The 18,063-nt window shown below is 42.2% G+C and overlaps 2 protein-coding genes across 2 annotated transcripts; one reads left to right on the top strand and one right to left on the bottom strand.

Annotated features, from left to right (window-relative positions):
* The first annotated feature begins 62 nt into the window (after window positions 1-62).
* ptgr2 (prostaglandin reductase 2) lies at window positions 63-3,276 on the top strand. The gene is made up of 9 exons (XM_041060604.1): window positions 63-160; window positions 268-346; window positions 474-592; window positions 938-1,129; window positions 1,431-1,601; window positions 1,989-2,198; window positions 2,441-2,650; window positions 2,768-2,807; window positions 2,899-3,276. Exons 2-9 carry the CDS (start codon window positions 310-312, stop codon window positions 2,961-2,963), a joined length of 1,044 nt encoding a protein of 347 aa, XP_040916538.1. The 5' UTR covers window positions 63-160; window positions 268-309; the 3' UTR covers window positions 2,964-3,276.
* tmem62 (transmembrane protein 62) lies at window positions 3,254-11,791 on the bottom strand. Its single transcript, XM_041060603.1, has 14 exons — window positions 11,564-11,791; window positions 11,201-11,405; window positions 10,643-10,754; window positions 10,374-10,511; window positions 9,843-9,888; window positions 9,221-9,362; window positions 8,696-8,820; window positions 8,360-8,482; window positions 8,098-8,253; window positions 7,787-7,946; window positions 7,352-7,550; window positions 7,010-7,105; window positions 6,588-6,706; window positions 3,254-5,858 (listed from the first exon to the last, which is right to left on the bottom strand). Exons 1-14 carry the CDS (start codon window positions 11,599-11,601, stop codon window positions 5,538-5,540), a joined length of 1,980 nt encoding a protein of 659 aa, XP_040916537.1. The 5' UTR covers window positions 11,602-11,791; the 3' UTR covers window positions 3,254-5,537.
* Between the last annotated feature and the right edge of the window lie 6,272 nt (window positions 11,792-18,063).

An 18,063-nucleotide genomic window follows, 5' to 3' on the forward strand; every position in this document is an offset into this window, starting at 1 on the left:
AAAGAGATCGCTCCAACCGCCTAACAGAATTTAAGCGAAGACGGAAGTTCCTAACAGGGAAGCCTCTTACTGAGCACAAAATAAAACACACAAGTCAGCTAGCCCACAGCCAGAGAATACCGGTTTGCTAATGTAAACACAGTATTTGGAACAGGGGTTTGTAAGTAGTTGGTTTGTTTGGCGTGTTGTTATGCATGTACTAACACTGTAGCGACACTTCCTAACAATTTTGCGCATAAAAGCCTGACCTTTTTTTTTTTTTGCTAGGTCAGGTCATCAAAACAGGCGCATACAGGCAACTTTTCGAGAATGCAGGTGCAGAGAATCGTCTTAAACTCACGACCAGGTCGGCAACTCAATGAACTATTTATTTTTTTCATAATAGAAAACGACCCATTTTCTTTGCTCCTGTGTTGCATCATTACTGCATCAGTCTGGCTAACGTTTTCTACACAAACTACTTTTGCGTAAAGGTAAAAACGGGGCGCCAGTTCCTGACAATTTCCGTCTGGAGGAGACGACTTTAGCACCTGACCTGAAGGATGGGGAGGTCCTTGTTCGGACGCTTTACCTTTCAGTCGACCCTTACATGGTATTGATGCAGCCATGATGGACAAAATACATGACTGTTTTTATTTTCTTCTTTTGTATTCTCTTATGTATATTTAGACTCCAGATTGAATAGTATAGATAAAAGTTTCAAAGCAAAACTTTTCAGTTCATGTAATGCGCGTTTGAAGTTTTTGTCCAGTGAGTCTGGCTTGTTTTTTATGACTGCATTTAGATAACCAAAGTTATATCATACAGTCAGCCAGTCCACCTGTGTTATTTATACCAAAGTTAAGGCAGCCAGTGTCAAAGACTCCACAAAACCACCGGTAAAAGCTTCCCCATTTCTTGTCTTTCTGAGTCTCATCTTTCTGTCTTTGCCTCACAGCGATGCAGAATGAACGAAGACACTGGTGCTGATTACCTGACTCCATGGAAGCTGTCTGAGTGTGTGGACGGTGGAGGTGTTGGCATAGTTGAGTCCAGCCGCTGCAGCACTTGTGCTGTGGGAGATGTGGTCACTTCATTCAACTGGCCATGGCAGACCAGTGCTGTCCTGAAAGGAAGTGGCTTACAGAAGGTGTGGCGTACTATTGTTTGTCAGCAGTGGCATATTACCCTCAGTGACGAGTAGACTAGGACATAATTTCCTCTTGCAGAGAGGACAATGATTTTGTGATCTGTGTGAAAAATTAGAATGTGTTATGTAAGATTTAGAATTAGAAGCTTTCATATTAATATGATGACAATAATAGCTTCTAATTTAAGGGTTGGGGTTTTTTTCTTGGTCTGTTCCTGCATAAAAAAAATCACGCACTGACTGCATATGGCAAGAAAGATGTGTCATATCAGTTGAGAACACTACCTTCTTCCTTTTGCAGGTTGATCCACAGTTGGTTGATGGGCACTTGTCCTATGTTTTGGGTGCAGTTGGCATAACAGGCCTCACTGCACTGCTGGGTGTAAGGGAGAAGGGTCATGTGACCAAAGGGGCCAATCAGACCATGGTGGTGACTGGTGCAGCTGGGGCCTGTGGCTCCATAGCTGGACAGGTAAATACAGCAAAGTCGAGATTTGGGTCCAGTAAGGCTTGACTGTCTTATACAGTGTACAGTGCATGTATTTGAAATGCTGGCAAAATATACAAAAACAACACAGATTATCCTCCCATTGACTTATCTTGTAATCTATGAAAATGCAAGTAATTTGAGAAACCTAAAACAAGTCTTGAAATGATCTCAGTACTAATGGGTTTAACTGGAAGAAAGATTAAGTCAAGATGGTTGGTGGGAGATGTTGCTGTGTATTTCAAAAACCATACTCAGGGTAGCAGATTTAATCTAGCTAACCACAGATAGTAACATAAACACAGTTTAGGCTGCAGAAAAAAGGAAGTGAGAGCCTGATTTTTATCATTGCACTCTGCTTTTCTTTTCCAGATTGGCAGACTGGACGGCTGTGTGAGGGTTGTTGGGGTCTGTGGATCTGATGAGAAATGCAGAGCTTTAGTGGAAGATCTGGGCTTCTCTGCTGCCATCAACTATCGCCAAGAGGACGTAGCGACAAAGCTCAGGGAGTGCTGCCCAGATGGGGTAGATGTTTACTTTGACAATGTGGGAGGTGCCATCAGTGATACTGTAATAGCACAGGTACTGCTTGTGTTGTGTCTGTTTGCAAAGCATAATCTAGTGGATGTTTTCTTTAATTAATTGTTCTTTTAGCTGGATGGTATTTGAATTCTGAGGTGTTCGTTGGCTTTTCTTATCCTAATTCCTTTTCTGGCATTTGCAAACTTAAAAGTGGCAGCTGTGTGCTTACTCGTGATCTTCAACCATGAGTGTTTTATGTCTTACAGTCTCTGTCTGACCTCTGCCTCCTTCTTTACCTCCAGATGAACAATGGCGGCCATGTGATCTTGTGTGGGCAGATCTCTCAGTACAACAAGGATGTGCCGTATCCTCCACCTTTAACTCAGGAAACACAGGAAGCCCTGCAAAGAAAGAGCATCACCCGAGAGCGGTTTATGGTGCTTAATTACATGAGCAAAGCAGACGCTGCCCTCTTTGAGCTCAGTCAGTATGTTAAATCAGGCCAAATCAAGGTAAGGAGGAAATGATGATAATGTGTGGTTGACTGTTCGTTTGCTTGCAAAATGCATGCCTCTTCCCTCGTCTGTCATGTTACATTATTTTGCTGCAATTTTTCCTCCATTCTGCAGGTGCTGGAAACTGTGGTGAATGGCATCGAAAATATGGGAGGTATGTGAGTTTAAATTCTGCCACTATAGTTTAAGTCTTTTTCCTTTTTCTTTTGACAGGAGTTGAATTTTCTTTCTCTTTTTTTTTGCAGATGCATTTTGCTCTATGATGAAAGGGGGAAACATTGGCAAGCAAATTATAAAGATATCAGAGTGAAGAAAATCACTGTAGTTTCCTGTAACTGCTGTCACCAGACACCTGGGGAAATTAACCCACTGTTGCCTTTTTATCACTGCCATTAACACTAACTTCATGAACTCTCTAGGAAGATATTGCATTGAGCTGCTGATGCCACTTGATTAAAATTATAAACCACAAATGAAAAATTAAACAACGTTCTCTTTAACTGTGTTCTTGAGAAAAATAAAATGAATGTAAAAAGAACCATTCGCGTTCGCTCCTGCTGTAAAATGATGTAACAATGACCTGAAGACAAACACAAAGTATATGATTTACTGTAATGAACATTTTTATTCCACAGCACTATAAACCATTAATAAAATAAAATTGTGGTTGGCTCTAAGTTCAGTTGTCACGAGAAAAATATGTGGCAGGTGTAAAATCATCGTCTTCATTCATATACTAAAGTATCTGAACAAAGGAGGGGGATGCAGAATAAGTCAAGTGAACACCAGCACATCGCTGACAGTATATTCCTTCTCGGACACGTAGTGGTGATTGAGTTGATGTCTGATTTCCTTGTGAACGGTCAGTTCAATATACAGTACAGAACAATCACAACCAGATTTATAGTAACCCATAATCAGTGAGTGTCAATAAACTATGATTGGTGATTTTCTGCAAAAGGAAAAAAAAACAAAACATCAGTCCCATGCATAATTTGGACGTGGAAGTGAAACGCAGCACAGTCATCAATCATTACCCTCTAAATCAATTTAATACTGCCTCCTTGTGGACAGATTACATAGCACAGGAGAGGTACTGTGCATTGTAAGAGTCCATAAATTAAGTCCATAAATTTCAAATATCAGTCTTTTTGCTGGAATTACACACTTGGTAATGCTCCCATACACATGAAAAGGGCCTGTTTATGCAGAGAGGAAAAAAACATATCAAACCGTTGCCTGCACGAATTCACATAACTTAATTTTCTCAGTGCTCGGCAGGTGTTCTAATATTAAACTGAATGTCTTATAACAGCACTGAGCAATTATTCCGCACTCACACTGGGTATGGTTTGAAAAAAAAAAAAAAAAAATACTAAGATCTAACGCTGCTGGAACATTGCTTCTATTAAAAGGTCTTGACCCTATTTATGTACTGTTCTGGATCAGTTTGTTCTTGTGGAATCCAGGCACCTGCTACTAGTGGCTAGAAAGGACTGAATCAGAGTGCAACAGACACAGTCGTACCGCTCTCACACCTTCACAAAAAGGTGAACAATCTGAACAATATAAACAAACACGTTTTCACACACCAAGCTGTCAGTTTAACTTCCAGTGTAGGGTGGTGAAGAATGCTCATTCCCAGTGCAGTATTACAACATAAGGAAAAAATATAAATCACACAATACAATCAGAATGAATGAATAAAAAAAACAATATAGTCCTGGTTCATCTCATTTCATCACTTCTACAACACATTCGTTTTGTTTTTCTAACCACCACACATCTGGATTTTTTGACATGGGTTTTTTTGTTCACTGAGCTACTATGGAGTATAAAAACGTTGTCCTGAAATACTACTGGGACCAGCCTATTGTTCAAGTGCTCACATTCCTGAGAAACAAACAGCTGCTTTCTGTAGTCACGTTTGAAGGAGCGTGAAGAGTCAGGCCAGCTTCTCTGTGTTTCGGTGAAAAGTGGCATTGAAGTTTCTGATATGAATATTCCAATGCAAATATTTAGATGTTTGTAGTGGCAGTTGTGTGCAATGGAATTAATTTGATTTAAAAACACTTTCAATCATTAGCTACTTGTACACAGACCAACTACAGTACTTGATTGATTTATAATTTCCTCCCTCTGATTTCCTGTAATCATTTGTAGAACAAACTTATGATCAAAATATGATCGTCTAGGATGTATTACCTACAGTTTGTCATCTCCACCAAAGTAACTACCACTCTCTGTCAGTCATGGGAAGTTAAGAAATGCTTACAGTATATAAAATGAGGCGTACACCTTTATTATCCACAGGATTTGTGTGTCGGAAGGTAAACTCCAGGATCGGTTTGGCACATCCAGCCTTCATTAGTGAATGAAAATGGTTTTCAGAGGGAAGAATAAAAGGTGAAATCTTTCTTATTCATCCTTTGGCAGTGGTGAAGTGGCGTTCAGCCAAGGCAACACTTCCAAAAAGTGCTAAAGCTCAAGTAAATGAGTCAGCTTTAACCACAGCAGAATACATCTCTTATAAAGTATACTGTCAACTGGAGCATACATTGGACCAGTCCTGTCATAGCTCAAATAGGCTTTTTAACCCTTTAATGTATCCAAGGTGTTTTTGTTTTTTAACACTGTACACATTGCTATGAATATGGCCTGAAATGTGCTCACCGGTGCTTTACAATAACATGCATATTAAGTAAACAATACTATCTAGAAAGAGGATAGTGTGTGATGTACTGTGAAGTGGCTGTGGAAGGAGAGAAAGAAAGGAAGGGGCTGCGGAGTGGGGAAAATTGAGGCTTTCAGGGTGGATAAAGACAGCAAAATAAATCTGTGAGTCAGGCTCAAGGGAAGTCGTGGTGGTACAGTGCAATTACTGTCAAGAGAGAGAGATGCTCTTGCTGTTGTCACGAATGAGAGGGGCAGGGCCTGTCCAGGCGCGGTAGACCAATAGAAGACTGAGCCCTAACGCCCACGTGCGGACAGGAGACAGGAAAAAGGCCATGGGGCCGTAGGTCTCCAGGAGAAAGTAGCAGGAGTGGGCCTGCCAGGTGAGCAGCAGCAGCATGAAGAGGTGAACCGCCAGAGTCCGCCAGCGGCAGCCCGGCCGCAGGAAGTGGGATCGGAAGGTGTTGCCGTGGCAACGGTGGTGGAGGCTCCAGCAGAGGTAAGAAGTGAGGGGCATGTTGAAGAACAGCAGCTGGAAATTAGTTCAGTTAAATGTGATTAGTGCAGTTCTCAGTGCTTAAAATAAGATGAAGCCGTGAAAATAGCTGTGGATGGTTTCACCAAAAAAAAAAATTAATATAGCAAAGGGACAACAGAACATGAAAGTATAGTTAGTATAGTATACATTTATTAGTGAGAGTATAAGGCTCACAGCCTGTTTGGCTTGTAAACAAGTAAACAAACCAAGTAGATTCAAAGGAACCTATTAAGCCAAAAATTATGATTAATATGACAAAAAGTTTAAAAAGTTAAAAATGTCAGTTTAAAAGGCATGTGCAGAATTTAGCAATTTAGCAAAAAGTGAACATGAAGACAAGTGAAGCTATCAGCTGTAGTTGAATATATGACTTTAAATAAGCATATTTGCTTTCATAACAGACATCACTGAGATGTAGAGCAGCTTAGGGCAGCCTATAACATTTTTTTTGTCAATACCAAATCTATTTTTGCAATTAATAATTAGCTCTATAAAATGTCAGGCAAAAGCCCAAAGTGCCATCTTTAAATTGCTTGTTTTGTCTGATTAACAGGCCAAAAACCAACAAACCCTGATAACTGAGAAGTTAGAACTGGATTATTTTTTTTGGAACTTCTGCTATAAAGACAATTAATAGGTTAACAAATAGTCACCAGTTTTCTGTCAGTTGACTAACAGTTTCAGCTCTGAGGTAGATGTGTTAAATCAAAGTGATTTTATTACCTGAACAACTCCAACAACATAGGTGAGACTGCCCTCCAGGAAGTGTCCATCAATGAAAACCCCAAAGGCGAAGCAGGCACCACCATGGCCATCTATCAATTCTCCTATGAACCATGGACCTGTCGGGAGGAATGGGGAAACAGCACAGGCCATTATGATCATGGATGAGTTATGTTGCTCGGGAACATACACGGGACTACAAGGAAAAGTCATTTCTGCATTTTTTAGAGTTCATTTCACTGCGCTGCCATGCACAGATTACAAATGTTCCAACCACAAAGAATTATATTATGCAGTAGATTAGAGTCTACTGCATAATATATATATTTAATTCACAGATATGTATAGATTTATTAAAGCAGTACTATTTTGGAAGAAGAGGCAAGTTTAGTTCGAGGTATAAGACAAAGCAGGTGACCCACCTAAGGCTGTACACAGGTTGAACAGTAGCAGACAGTAGTAGAAAGTGTCCATTTTACTGACCAGATGGAGCGACATACACACTTGAGAAGTCAGTCCTGCAGAAGATAAAGAAACTGCTGATTATACACATTGCAGAAATAAATACATAGCCCTATATTCCAATGCATATGATAATACATTAACATGTACAGGCACTGGTTTTTTGAGAACCCCGCTTCTGTCTGCAGAGGCTCTGCAGACACTGCAGACTGTAATATCAGTGTAACTGCACTTCAGTTGCCTGTAATTCAAATGACATGATGATGATCTATTTATTTGAATGCTTTCCACTAACAGCTCACCTCTCCCAGAAGGAACACGCAGGAACCTAAAGGCCAGCAGCACACCGACGTTCAGAAGCATTATGAATATGAAGGCCACTCGGCCCAGAATATAGTGGTCTGTGAGGAGGATGAAGGACTGCACAAAACCAAAGCTGGGTGTCAGGCCGTCCTCCAGAGTAAAGTGCTGCTCCCGGACGGTCGACCGGCCTGCCGTGTCCTGACTCACAGGACACACAAAAAAAAGATGAAAAGGGAACAAACTGTCAGTTTTATAAATATAGAGCACATTAAAATCTGCACAAGACATTAATATTAAGAGGTGATTCAAAGCCACAGCTTCTACTGAATCATAACTCAACTCAGGAAAACAAAACTTCCAAACTTAATCAAGACCCATGAAATATTTACAAGACTTTTCACTTCAAGTGGAAGATAAATGAACGGTGTGCTGACCTCCACTTTAACTCTGATTGTGTGCAGTCCACTGAGGTAGAGGGATGGATCCCATAACAGAACATACAGAGGACCTCCAGCAGAGTGGCCTTTCCCCAGAGGCTGCCCATCTATGCTCACATGCACCGCTGTGATAGGAGCCTCTGAGAAGGCCAAGATCCTGTTGAGAACAAAGCAAGCGAATGATTTAACATTGGAAATTAATATTATAGTAAAAGTAAGAAAAACCACATGTTGTACAACCATGTGTAGCAGAGTCAGTGAAGGGTTTGTGATTCTAGCAACAGTCAACACACACACAGAACAGACACCTGATGTGTGTCGATTTCCGTATCCGACCCAGAGGCTCCACTCCTGGATGCAGGTACTGAGCGTCCTTGGGGTTGGTGATGAGCACTGCGGGCCACTGCTCAAAGCTCAGGTCAGAGAAACTCAGCAGGTCATGGTCAAAGGCCAGAACCCTGTACCTGGAGACAGGTGTGAGAGGAACATACTGAACAGCTGTGCATATTTCCATATGCAGAGAAAGGAAATAAAACCAAACAATAAAAAGAGAAAGAGCGGGCTGCGTACCTGCGGTTGTCCATCCAGTCACCCAGCTCCAGCTCCAATGTGCCTTGGGGGTGTCGGCTGTGGAGGACAGGCATCAGGCCGCCCAGCGTGTGCAGGTGGCCACAGAGATAGGCCACTGCAGATCTTAAGACAAGATGCCCAAATGTAAAAACTATTATAATACTGTCACAATATGCCAATGACAGCTTAAAAGTGTGTCACATATTCCTTTTTAAGACTAGGTGATAAAAGTCTAGCTTGAAGTTAAGAAGGAGCTGGCTGTTGAATGTTTGCAAAATGAAAATATGTATAGCATCTCCCCACCCATCTAAAAACTGGTTTACAGCCTGTTCTTACCTCATCATGTCCCGAACTCCTGGAGATGGGGAGACAACAGTGGAGGTGGTGTAGTGGCCAAACCAGATCGACTGGTTGCTTTTCAGACTCTCCGCTCTGAACGTGTCCAGCAAGTCCATTTGAGTCTATCATATGTTGAGAAAAGAGCCATCTATTAAGCACATGCTGCATTACATTCAACGTCCTCTGTTTATTCCTTTAAAGGCAGAAAGATGATTGTGGACCATGTTTTTCCTTTCAGCAAATTTACATACATTTACAGTACAATTTGCCATCTCAATGTAAAGTATGAGAATACTGTATATTGTCATTTTCTAATTGATTATTCCTTAAATAAACTCATTTTTCTTTTCTTCTGACCATTTGCTTTTTCAGTAGCTACAGCTTAAGTTGCCATTTAAATCATTCAAAATCCCCCCTTATCTTTACTAATTTCAAATAAATAAAACAACCAGTGTTTGCATTTTTTTACACATACAATGAATGTTTATGTTCTGTCAAGAGAGGGTGCTAGACGGGGCATACCTGATTGAGAATTCCAAAGAAATTGTACGGTCTCTTGGGTCCTGGAGTCAGCGTGGCATCCACGCAGACAAAGGAGTAGTTGCCAAAGGGAGTTTTATGAACATAGTGGAAAGAGCCTACTTTCTGATTAGCCGAGTATTTCCTAGAAAAATTTGAGAGAAGTCATCGTGAGCAACAAGACACTGTACAGTAGACTGGGATGGAGCCAGCAGGTCCAATCCTTGTACAGCCCTGAGATAATTTAATGCGTTTTAAATTAATAAATCAGGCTTGTGTAGGAGACAGACATTGTCTCGCAGGGGATGACCACAACATTAAGAATATTAGGGAGATAAAAGATCAATCAGCATTAACAGAAGCAGCAACGCCACATAAAACATTATTTGTGTCAAAAGACAAGAGAGTCAGTCTGTTCATGTAGATTCTGATTCTATTTTAGTCCTCAGGAAGCTCAGACAGGCTGGAATATTGTCAATAAATAGGTCTGCAACTACTCATGTTTCAGAAGCACTGAAGTCGCAACATACTCTGATTGACTTCACACTCAGCTTGCTGCTGTAAGACATGCAGGAGTAAGCTCTGACTGGATGTATACCCGTGATACTGACATTTTCATACTGACCGGTAATAATTGTTGACGCTGTCCAATGAAATTATGTTGAAGGCATCTGTCAGAGGAAATGAAACAATGGTGAGAATGAGGAACATTCGAGCTTACAAAAGGCCCCGATGACCAGAACTTCTTATGAAGAAATTCCCCATAGGATCATGCATATTTAATCAAGGCATAAGATTTCTTCATGATACAGGAAGACATTGAACAAAATCTGTTGTTATCATAGAATCCACAACCTGATAAAGCAACACATCCACTACTGTGATCAATCATAGCAGAACAGATATCAGAGAAACTGCAGATACAGAGTAAGGATATCTTGTTTCACATCTAATAGCTTGCGATCCAGTAACAGAGGAGACCGCAGTGAAGAAGAGGGGGCAGGATGACTTCCTGAGTGATGCTAAAATGCACCACAGTTAATGGATTCTTCAGAAAACCTTAGCAGCACACTCCCTCGCCCTACTCTAACATTCTTCAATTGAACTGGTGAGTTATGAGAGGACGATAACATAACAAAGTGCTGCAATTAATCACCATGATTCCCACGGATGTCTATCCACCGAGTGCGCTCCATCACACGAGACCTCTTCAGGATGTTGTGGTAGGCCTGCCACTCCACCTCATGCTGGAGGGAACCCACCTTACTCTCTGTTTTAGCATCTGTCAGGTCCCCTATGGAGCGAAGAAGGAAAATGTGAGACACGTGGAAACAAGAAGTCATCTTTCTGGACTGCTCTGACATGAGAGAACAAAACAACTTTCCAAGTAACTTAAACTAGTTAAAGGTAGAGGAATCACTGTACCTGTTGCAAGCACTAGGGCTGGCTTGATCACTTCAACGGTGTCAGTGCAGAACTTTTCAAAATCAGGAATACGTCTTGGGTCATGAAATCGGCTGATGTGAATGTCAGACACCTTGAACCAAACATCAAAACCAGACAAGAATAAAACTGGTCTTATGATTGGATTCTGTATGACCTTTTCTTTTTTCAAAAAAAAAAAACACAACCCCCCCCCCCCCCCCAAAAAAAAACAACAATAACAGCAATGTGCGAGTTGTAAAACACAAAAGGTGCAAAGTCTGACTACAACTTAGTGTGTTGCTGAACCACCTTTTTACCTGACAATGACACACTTCTGTGGTCAGTGACCCCTTTCAGTCAATCATTCAAAGAGTTCAACCACCATAGCTAGCTTCCTATGACAACACTGAAAAGCCAGAAGTAGATATTTCACTCATGGTAAATGCAAAACTATAACATTGAAAAAGGAAATACAGATTTAGTTTAGACTGCATCGCTCGAGGTAAATGGCTTGCAAGACCACACAAAGCTAACTAGCAGGTCAGAATAATAGCCCACCTGTAAAAACCAGAATATGTTGTTCAACTCGCCGCCGGGAAATGGTGGTGAACTCCCCTTAGATTCATCTCCATCACCCACAGTCCGGTGCTGAACGCTCCGCTTCGGGTGCCAAGCCGTGTCATAGCTGTCCAGCACCCAGGAGGTGATGCACGCCAGGGCCAGTCCGAGGATAACCAGTGCACCGAACAGCTTCAGCATCCTCCTGTAGTGGCGAGAGAGGGGGGGCTAGCTGCCGCCGTCTGTCCCGGACAGAAAAATAGCTAGCTACTGGCGGAAATAGCTAAGGGCACGAATCACACTAACATTGACTACAGACAGGGTGGACCATTGAACTACATGGCTAAGAGCTAAGACTCAGACCGTTTCTGTCGCTGCCATCGCGGCCACAGGAGATGCATGGAGGCGCGGGGCTCATTCACGGATCCGTTCAGCTGCCTTCGGAGGCGGAGGAGGCGGCTCGGCAGTTTAGCTCGCAGCTACCAGCTACCAGCAGCACACTGACCGGTTGGATGGGAAACGTCACCGTCTGATGAAAGGAGATAGGAGTGTAGAGAAAGAGCTCCCACTCTGACGTTGTTTTCCGCGCGGGCAAGTCAACCGCAAACCCTTTGCACCTGCCATCGCGAGACCTTTCGGGAATATCGAGACCTTAGCTTTGTTTGCCAAGTACACTTACTTGGCAGTTTATTAAGAACTTCCAGCCGAAACTAGCGCAGTCAAATGCAGAAGCCCTGCAATAAATCCTGTTTGTGGTGCTGTTGAACTGTATTGCATCATACAAAGAGGCGTGTCTGTTGTCTAGCCTACCCTCATTGATTTGAGTGGGGTGGACAAAATAAGTGGGACACCTGTCAGCAAAAGGCAGCACAAATTGCAGACTCGAAAATGAAATAAAAAAGCCAGCAGTTGAAATAAAAAAAACAATTCATAGTTATAGTGACAACAAACAACATACAATCAATATACAAGTCACTGTTATTATTGTTATTTACTGAGGATCTTACTGAAAAGAAAAGTATGCTGAATTTACTTTTCCTAAGTCAGGTACAATTTACATTCTCCCTCCTGGCACCTGCAATAAATAATCAAGTATTTTCAGATATCATTTAAGTTATGTAAAAAATATAACATAATATAAAAAAGATACAATACAATAACTAATTCCAAATGTAATTTCATAAAAGGCAGTGGAAGACAGGAAAGTGTTACAGCTCAATTTCAAAGAACTGCATGCAGGAGCAAACCTCAGGTTTTCTGGGAGTTTGTTCCAGACCTGTTCCAGAACCATAGTCTAACTTGAATATTCACTGTACAAGAATAGTGAACATATAGTATTGTGTCCTGTATAGTAAGGGACTGAATTGAGTTTGGATGAATTTAAATAGCATTAACAGTAACTGTAATCTTGTAGTCTCTCTGCAGATGGTGCTATATAACAAATGGTATCTGGTTTGTTTTATTGCTCAAATGTGTCCTTCAGATGTAGTATTTACCATCAATGCACTGGGGTCAAAAGTGGTTAAATGTAACTATACACTCAGGTACTTTACTCGAGTACAGGTTTCAGGTTCTTGTACTTAACATAAGGCAAAATACTTGATTTCAGAGACAAATATTGTACTTTTTTAATCCATTGCATCATTTTACAGCTACAGCTGCTTTGGAGATTAAGACTGTACATACAAAACATATGACCAGGTCATAAAATGTCACAATCTGGTTTTATATATAGTCTGAAATAGCTTCAGCTCAACCATCTTGTTGTGTTTACAGTTGCAGGTACACATGCCACATCTTTGGTTTAATGCCGCCTCACAGTGGTCTTTGAGAGAAGTGTCTTTTTTTGTGGCCGCGTTCCAAACTAAACTGAAACATCCTCAAACACTTAAAGGGTGACTTTATCTTCATCTGGGATTTAAAACATTTAGGTTTTTCATTGTGCAGCGTGCATACATTATAATATTCGACAAATTGTTACAGCCCACAAAACAAACACGGAGCAGTGGTTTGGTCAATGATGGACTAGTCAGCCAGGGTTGCCAGATTGGGTGGCTTTCCGCCCGTTTCTGTGAATAAAAATTTAATTGTGCGGGTTTTTATCATTTGGACTACTTCTCGTACCATTTGGGCGATTTCGACCTATGGCTGTGTGAGATGACTTGTCTTTTATGTCTAGATTAAATTTATATTTGATAAAAAAAATAAGTGAATATTTTTAACATATGTGATGGACCGAACAACGACCCCACGAGAAAATGACAACTTGAGCTACTTTTACGAAGACGGAACGGGTTCTTCGGATTCAGTCGAATCTGGCAACGCGGTGCGCAGCGCGCGCGCCCCCTGGTAAACGACGAACGAGCTTTAAAGACCCCGGTGCGCGCGCCCGAGCTGTTGCGAGGGGCGATCGGATCGGGGCCGCGCGCGCAGGAAGGCTGCTGATCATCACAGAGTCGTCACGTCACGGATCCGCAGCGACCGACAGAGATGCTGAGGTGACAGGCAGAAGGAGAAAAGGGACGATCACACTCAGACATATTTCCCGCTCCGCTCGCTTTTATTTCCAGGCACCGACAGCGACCGCCTCCGCCTCTTCCTATGGACGGTTCTCGCGCTATGGGATTCCGCTCCGTGTCGTCCCCGCCGCCTCCAAACGTAGAGGATTTTTTGTAACCACACCCGGCTCGTCTTTGGATCAAGCACTGGCAGCAAAGACCCGAGGTAAGGATCCAGAATCCGGAGGCCGTGCCCATGCTCAGCCCCTCCGGTTTACCTCCCTAAACAACCTCCCACCACCACCACCACCACCCCCATTCGCCACCCTCTTCTTTGTCGCCTGCAGCTGCATGCATTGAGTTTGTCATCCTGCATGTTGTCAGAGCTTACAGTGTAACCTCCTCCACGCCAGCAGGACGAGCTTGCGTGGCCTGTGGACGGCCAATGTGCGTGGACGCGCCTGAGTAAATCTGCTGTGGCAACGAACTCGCTATGCAACAGCTCTCCACAGCAAAGCCAGTCGGCCCACTGCAGGGAGGATAGGTGGTGGATACGTTTTTGTTTTTTTTTGCTGCAGCTTGCTACCTGTCACATCCGACTGAAAACAACCTACCCTAGCAGAGAGGTACTTGTGTTTGTTTGTTTTTTTTAATATTTGCCAAGCTCTCAAAGAGGATTTTAGAAATCATTCATTTGAAAGTAGTTACTTCTCTTTAGGTGAATGAATCCGTAGCCTGGATTGGCTGCATCCATGCTGACAGTTGAAAGGAACCAGAGTGTGAGGGCCCTCCCTGTGTTGGTTCCTCTCCAGCTGTCAGAACAGACTCTAATTTCATCCAGCAGCAGCAGCAGCACAAGTCTCCCTGTCCTGCTACTGAACCAGGCCTCACTTGGATTTGGATCAGACAGAAAATGAAGCAGACGTTAGGATTTTCAGTCTAGTTATGCTCACTCGGGGCCATGTGCTATTGCACGTGCATGCATAGGTGGCTTATTTTTATTGTCAATATTTACTTTCAGAGCATCTCCACAGTTCAGTTTCGGGACGAGGAGCGGGAAGAATCCACTGTGGTGGGATCACTCACTGACATTTCATGATGCTTTATGAGGCTGTAAAACTTGCAGCTTCCAGCAGACCAAAAGGGCAGAGGCGACGACAAGCTGCAGTCAGCAAACGAAAATGGCACTGCACCATCGTCGCCATGGAGACGCCGGGGTCAGGAAGCGTGATTCATTATGAGACAGGAGCTGGCTGTCATAGATTGGTTTAATTTTTGTGGCCCATAAGGCTGTTTTTTTTTTTTCTTCTTCTTTTCTTCATTGATGGCGATTTGAATGGAGGAGGAAGAGCAGCGGAGCCGTGCCTGTCTGTGAGGTGTGAGATTAGTCACAGTGTGAGGCAGCCTTGCTTGTGCATAGGTGCGTGTGCTTATGCAGTATGCGTAGCAGCTTCTGTTTGAGTGCATGTGTGTTGGAGAAGTGGTTTAAGCTCATGATGTGCACTGTGACTTGTAGTTTCCTGATGTTCTGACCCACTCAGGTGGTTTATTTTCGGGGGGGGGGGGGCTAAACGATGGATCAGACACTCCCAGACTCTTTCACCTAAAAGTATATAGTTCAGGGTAGGTAACATGCACCTCCCCAAACATCCATTGTTTCTTCTAAAACCCTCCAGTTTGAAGCCAGAAGCTTAAGTTTTTTTCACATTCACACTCACAAGTTCACGAGTTGAATGTGTCAAACTGCGGCCGTATCCCCCTCGATGAATTTTGAACAACCTACTCGTCCTATACTGTGCTCAGAAAGGACGTCTCACGCACGGTAGCTCAGATGTGACAGAAAAAAAGTGCTTTTCTTGATGGAAAACACCAGAACAATGGGTGACCTTGACGGTCTGACCCAGGACTCACAGCTGAGGTTATTTAATCACAGTGTTCGCAGTGAGTTGCTGATCCCTCGAGGTCGAAAGCGTTTTAGTACAGCATGTTTCTTCTGAGGTTGTGATGGCGTGCTCTGTGTTTTTGCGCCTTCACCACTTAGCATACTATCAAGTATCCAAGCAATGTTTTCCAAACACAGTCCCGACTTGCTTTTCTTCTGTGTCTACGATGATTTGACATTGACACAAGTTGTTGGCAAAAACAGACATTTATAGGTTCAGCTCTGGCTGGTGTGGATTCATGGACAGGTGTTGGCACTAAGCAGAAGAAGAAGGTCAGTTACAGTTTGTGTTTCTGTCTTGAACTAAGCAGTAAACAAAGGTACAGGTGTGTAACTTGTCAGCAGCGTGGCTCTGGAGATGGCGGCGTCTGTTGGTCCACTGCTCTGGTCCAGACTGAAATATCTCAACAACTATTTGATGGATTGCTGTGACATTTTGTACAGCCATTCACTGATGAAGCCTAATGACTCTGATCCTCTGACTTTGTATCGAGCACCACCATCAGTTCAAGATTGTAATTTACCCTGCACTTTGGTTTGTATGCCAAATACCTGGAAAAGTAATTCTCATTAATGCACACAGCTCTCATGGCTTCATCTAAAACAAAAACATTGGGTGCAGTGTAAATACTGTACAGAAGCACAAAATTACTAAATGTTTGACAATGAAGGGAAATAAAACTCAACCGTTGAGTGAACGATAATAATAATACTTAATAATAAGTAGTAGCTACATACAAATTAAACACAGTTCAAAGTCTAGTACATTAATAGGACGCCTGAGGAAGAGATTTATGATTCTGAAATGTCTCGTCCAGTCATCTGTGAGTTGGAGCATCGCAGCTGCACCAAGGCCACCTCACTCCTGAGTCTTAACCCTGGGTCACACTTCATGCTCATCATTTGGCTGTTATCTAGTCTAACCACGCTTCGCCCTCTTCCATCTCCCAACCTCATCCTGGTGCATGATGGGATTGATTGCCTCCTTGATGTCGGGATCATGCCCTGTAACCAAATAGTGTTTTGAAGGCCCGTTGCATAACTGTAGATGCCTGCGCGCCTGCGCGGAATGATGAATCGAAGCCGGGTATGCTTTGAGTGTTTGAAGCCTGACTAAAGGAAGTTCGCAGCGTGTGCTCTCCTGAGGAATGCTTATCTATGACAAGGATGTTGTATAATACAGGAATATAGACACAACTTTTACAGGGGAATCTCCAATTGAGCCTCACTGTACAGACATCCTGCTTTTAATGTCAAGGAAGCTTGTGTTACAAAGCAGTGGATTTATCGGTACCACTAAGTCTCTTTTGAATGTTGTTTATCAGTTATATGTCACAAGTAAGAAGATTTTCAGGATTTCCATTTAGCAAAACTTCCTCTGGCAGGTGTTTCTCCTTCGTTGGGAGACTTTTGTCTTCTGGAATAACCTGCAGAGAATCTGGACTGCAATTAATTTATTAACAAATGATCTGCAGGTGTAGTTGAAATGATTGAATTCTCAGTTAATTACATCAACAGAAAGTCAATTGTCAACAAAATTGCTGGTTACAAAATTTTCTCAGCGTTAGTCTCTGGTAGTAAACTTAATATCTTTGTATTCTGGACAAAACAAGCTATAAAAATGTGTCAGCTTGGGCGCTGTGAAACTACTGTGGGCATTTTTCACTTTTGTGGGACACTATAGAGACCGTTAATCACTCAATCAAAAAAATAATCAACAGATTATTTGATGACAAAAGTGATAACTAGTTGCAGCCCTAAGCTGCAGATGTGATGCCTTCTTCTTCTGATGAAACCCACAAGTGATTTAAACTGAAAGCAATAATCATCTGTCATTACCAAATTGAAAAGATCCAAACAAAAGCTGGAGGGATTTTTCACAAGCTGATAACCCAAGAGTCGCTCTAACTGATGGCTTATAACTGATCTATAAGTCATTAGCAATATAAGTAATTAATAAAGCCATTAGTAAGCCAACTTAGAAACCTTTTACAAGGGGGTACCAATTTATCTTTAGGCATCATCATACATTTAAGAAGGTGGTCCAGGACTGAATGTTTAGTGATGGGACAGGAGCTAGTGCCAGATCACTAGCAGAAATGACTAAGAACCATTTACATCTGTGAATATTAACATTGGGTTCCACAAAACTCTGGTATTCAATGTAGCCTCACTTAAAAGATCATCTTACGATGATATGTAATTCTTGTGGGGTTGTGCAGTTTATTGTAATGAAGATCAATGTATTTATAATTTTTTTTTTGTCTGCCATATTACACAACCAAAGCTGAGTAGTGAATCATTCTAATGCAAAATTAGGTAGATTAGTCTCATTATATCTGATGAGACCTTTAGTTTTTCATCTACAAAGCTTTCTCCTTGGCTGTCATCTACAGAAGATAAATGGCTGGGGAAAATAATAC

The sequence above is a fragment of the Toxotes jaculatrix genome, chromosome 17, assembly GCF_017976425.1.
Source record: "Toxotes jaculatrix isolate fToxJac2 chromosome 17, fToxJac2.pri, whole genome shotgun sequence".
Classification (NCBI taxonomy): Eukaryota; Metazoa; Chordata; class Actinopteri; family Toxotidae; genus Toxotes; species Toxotes jaculatrix.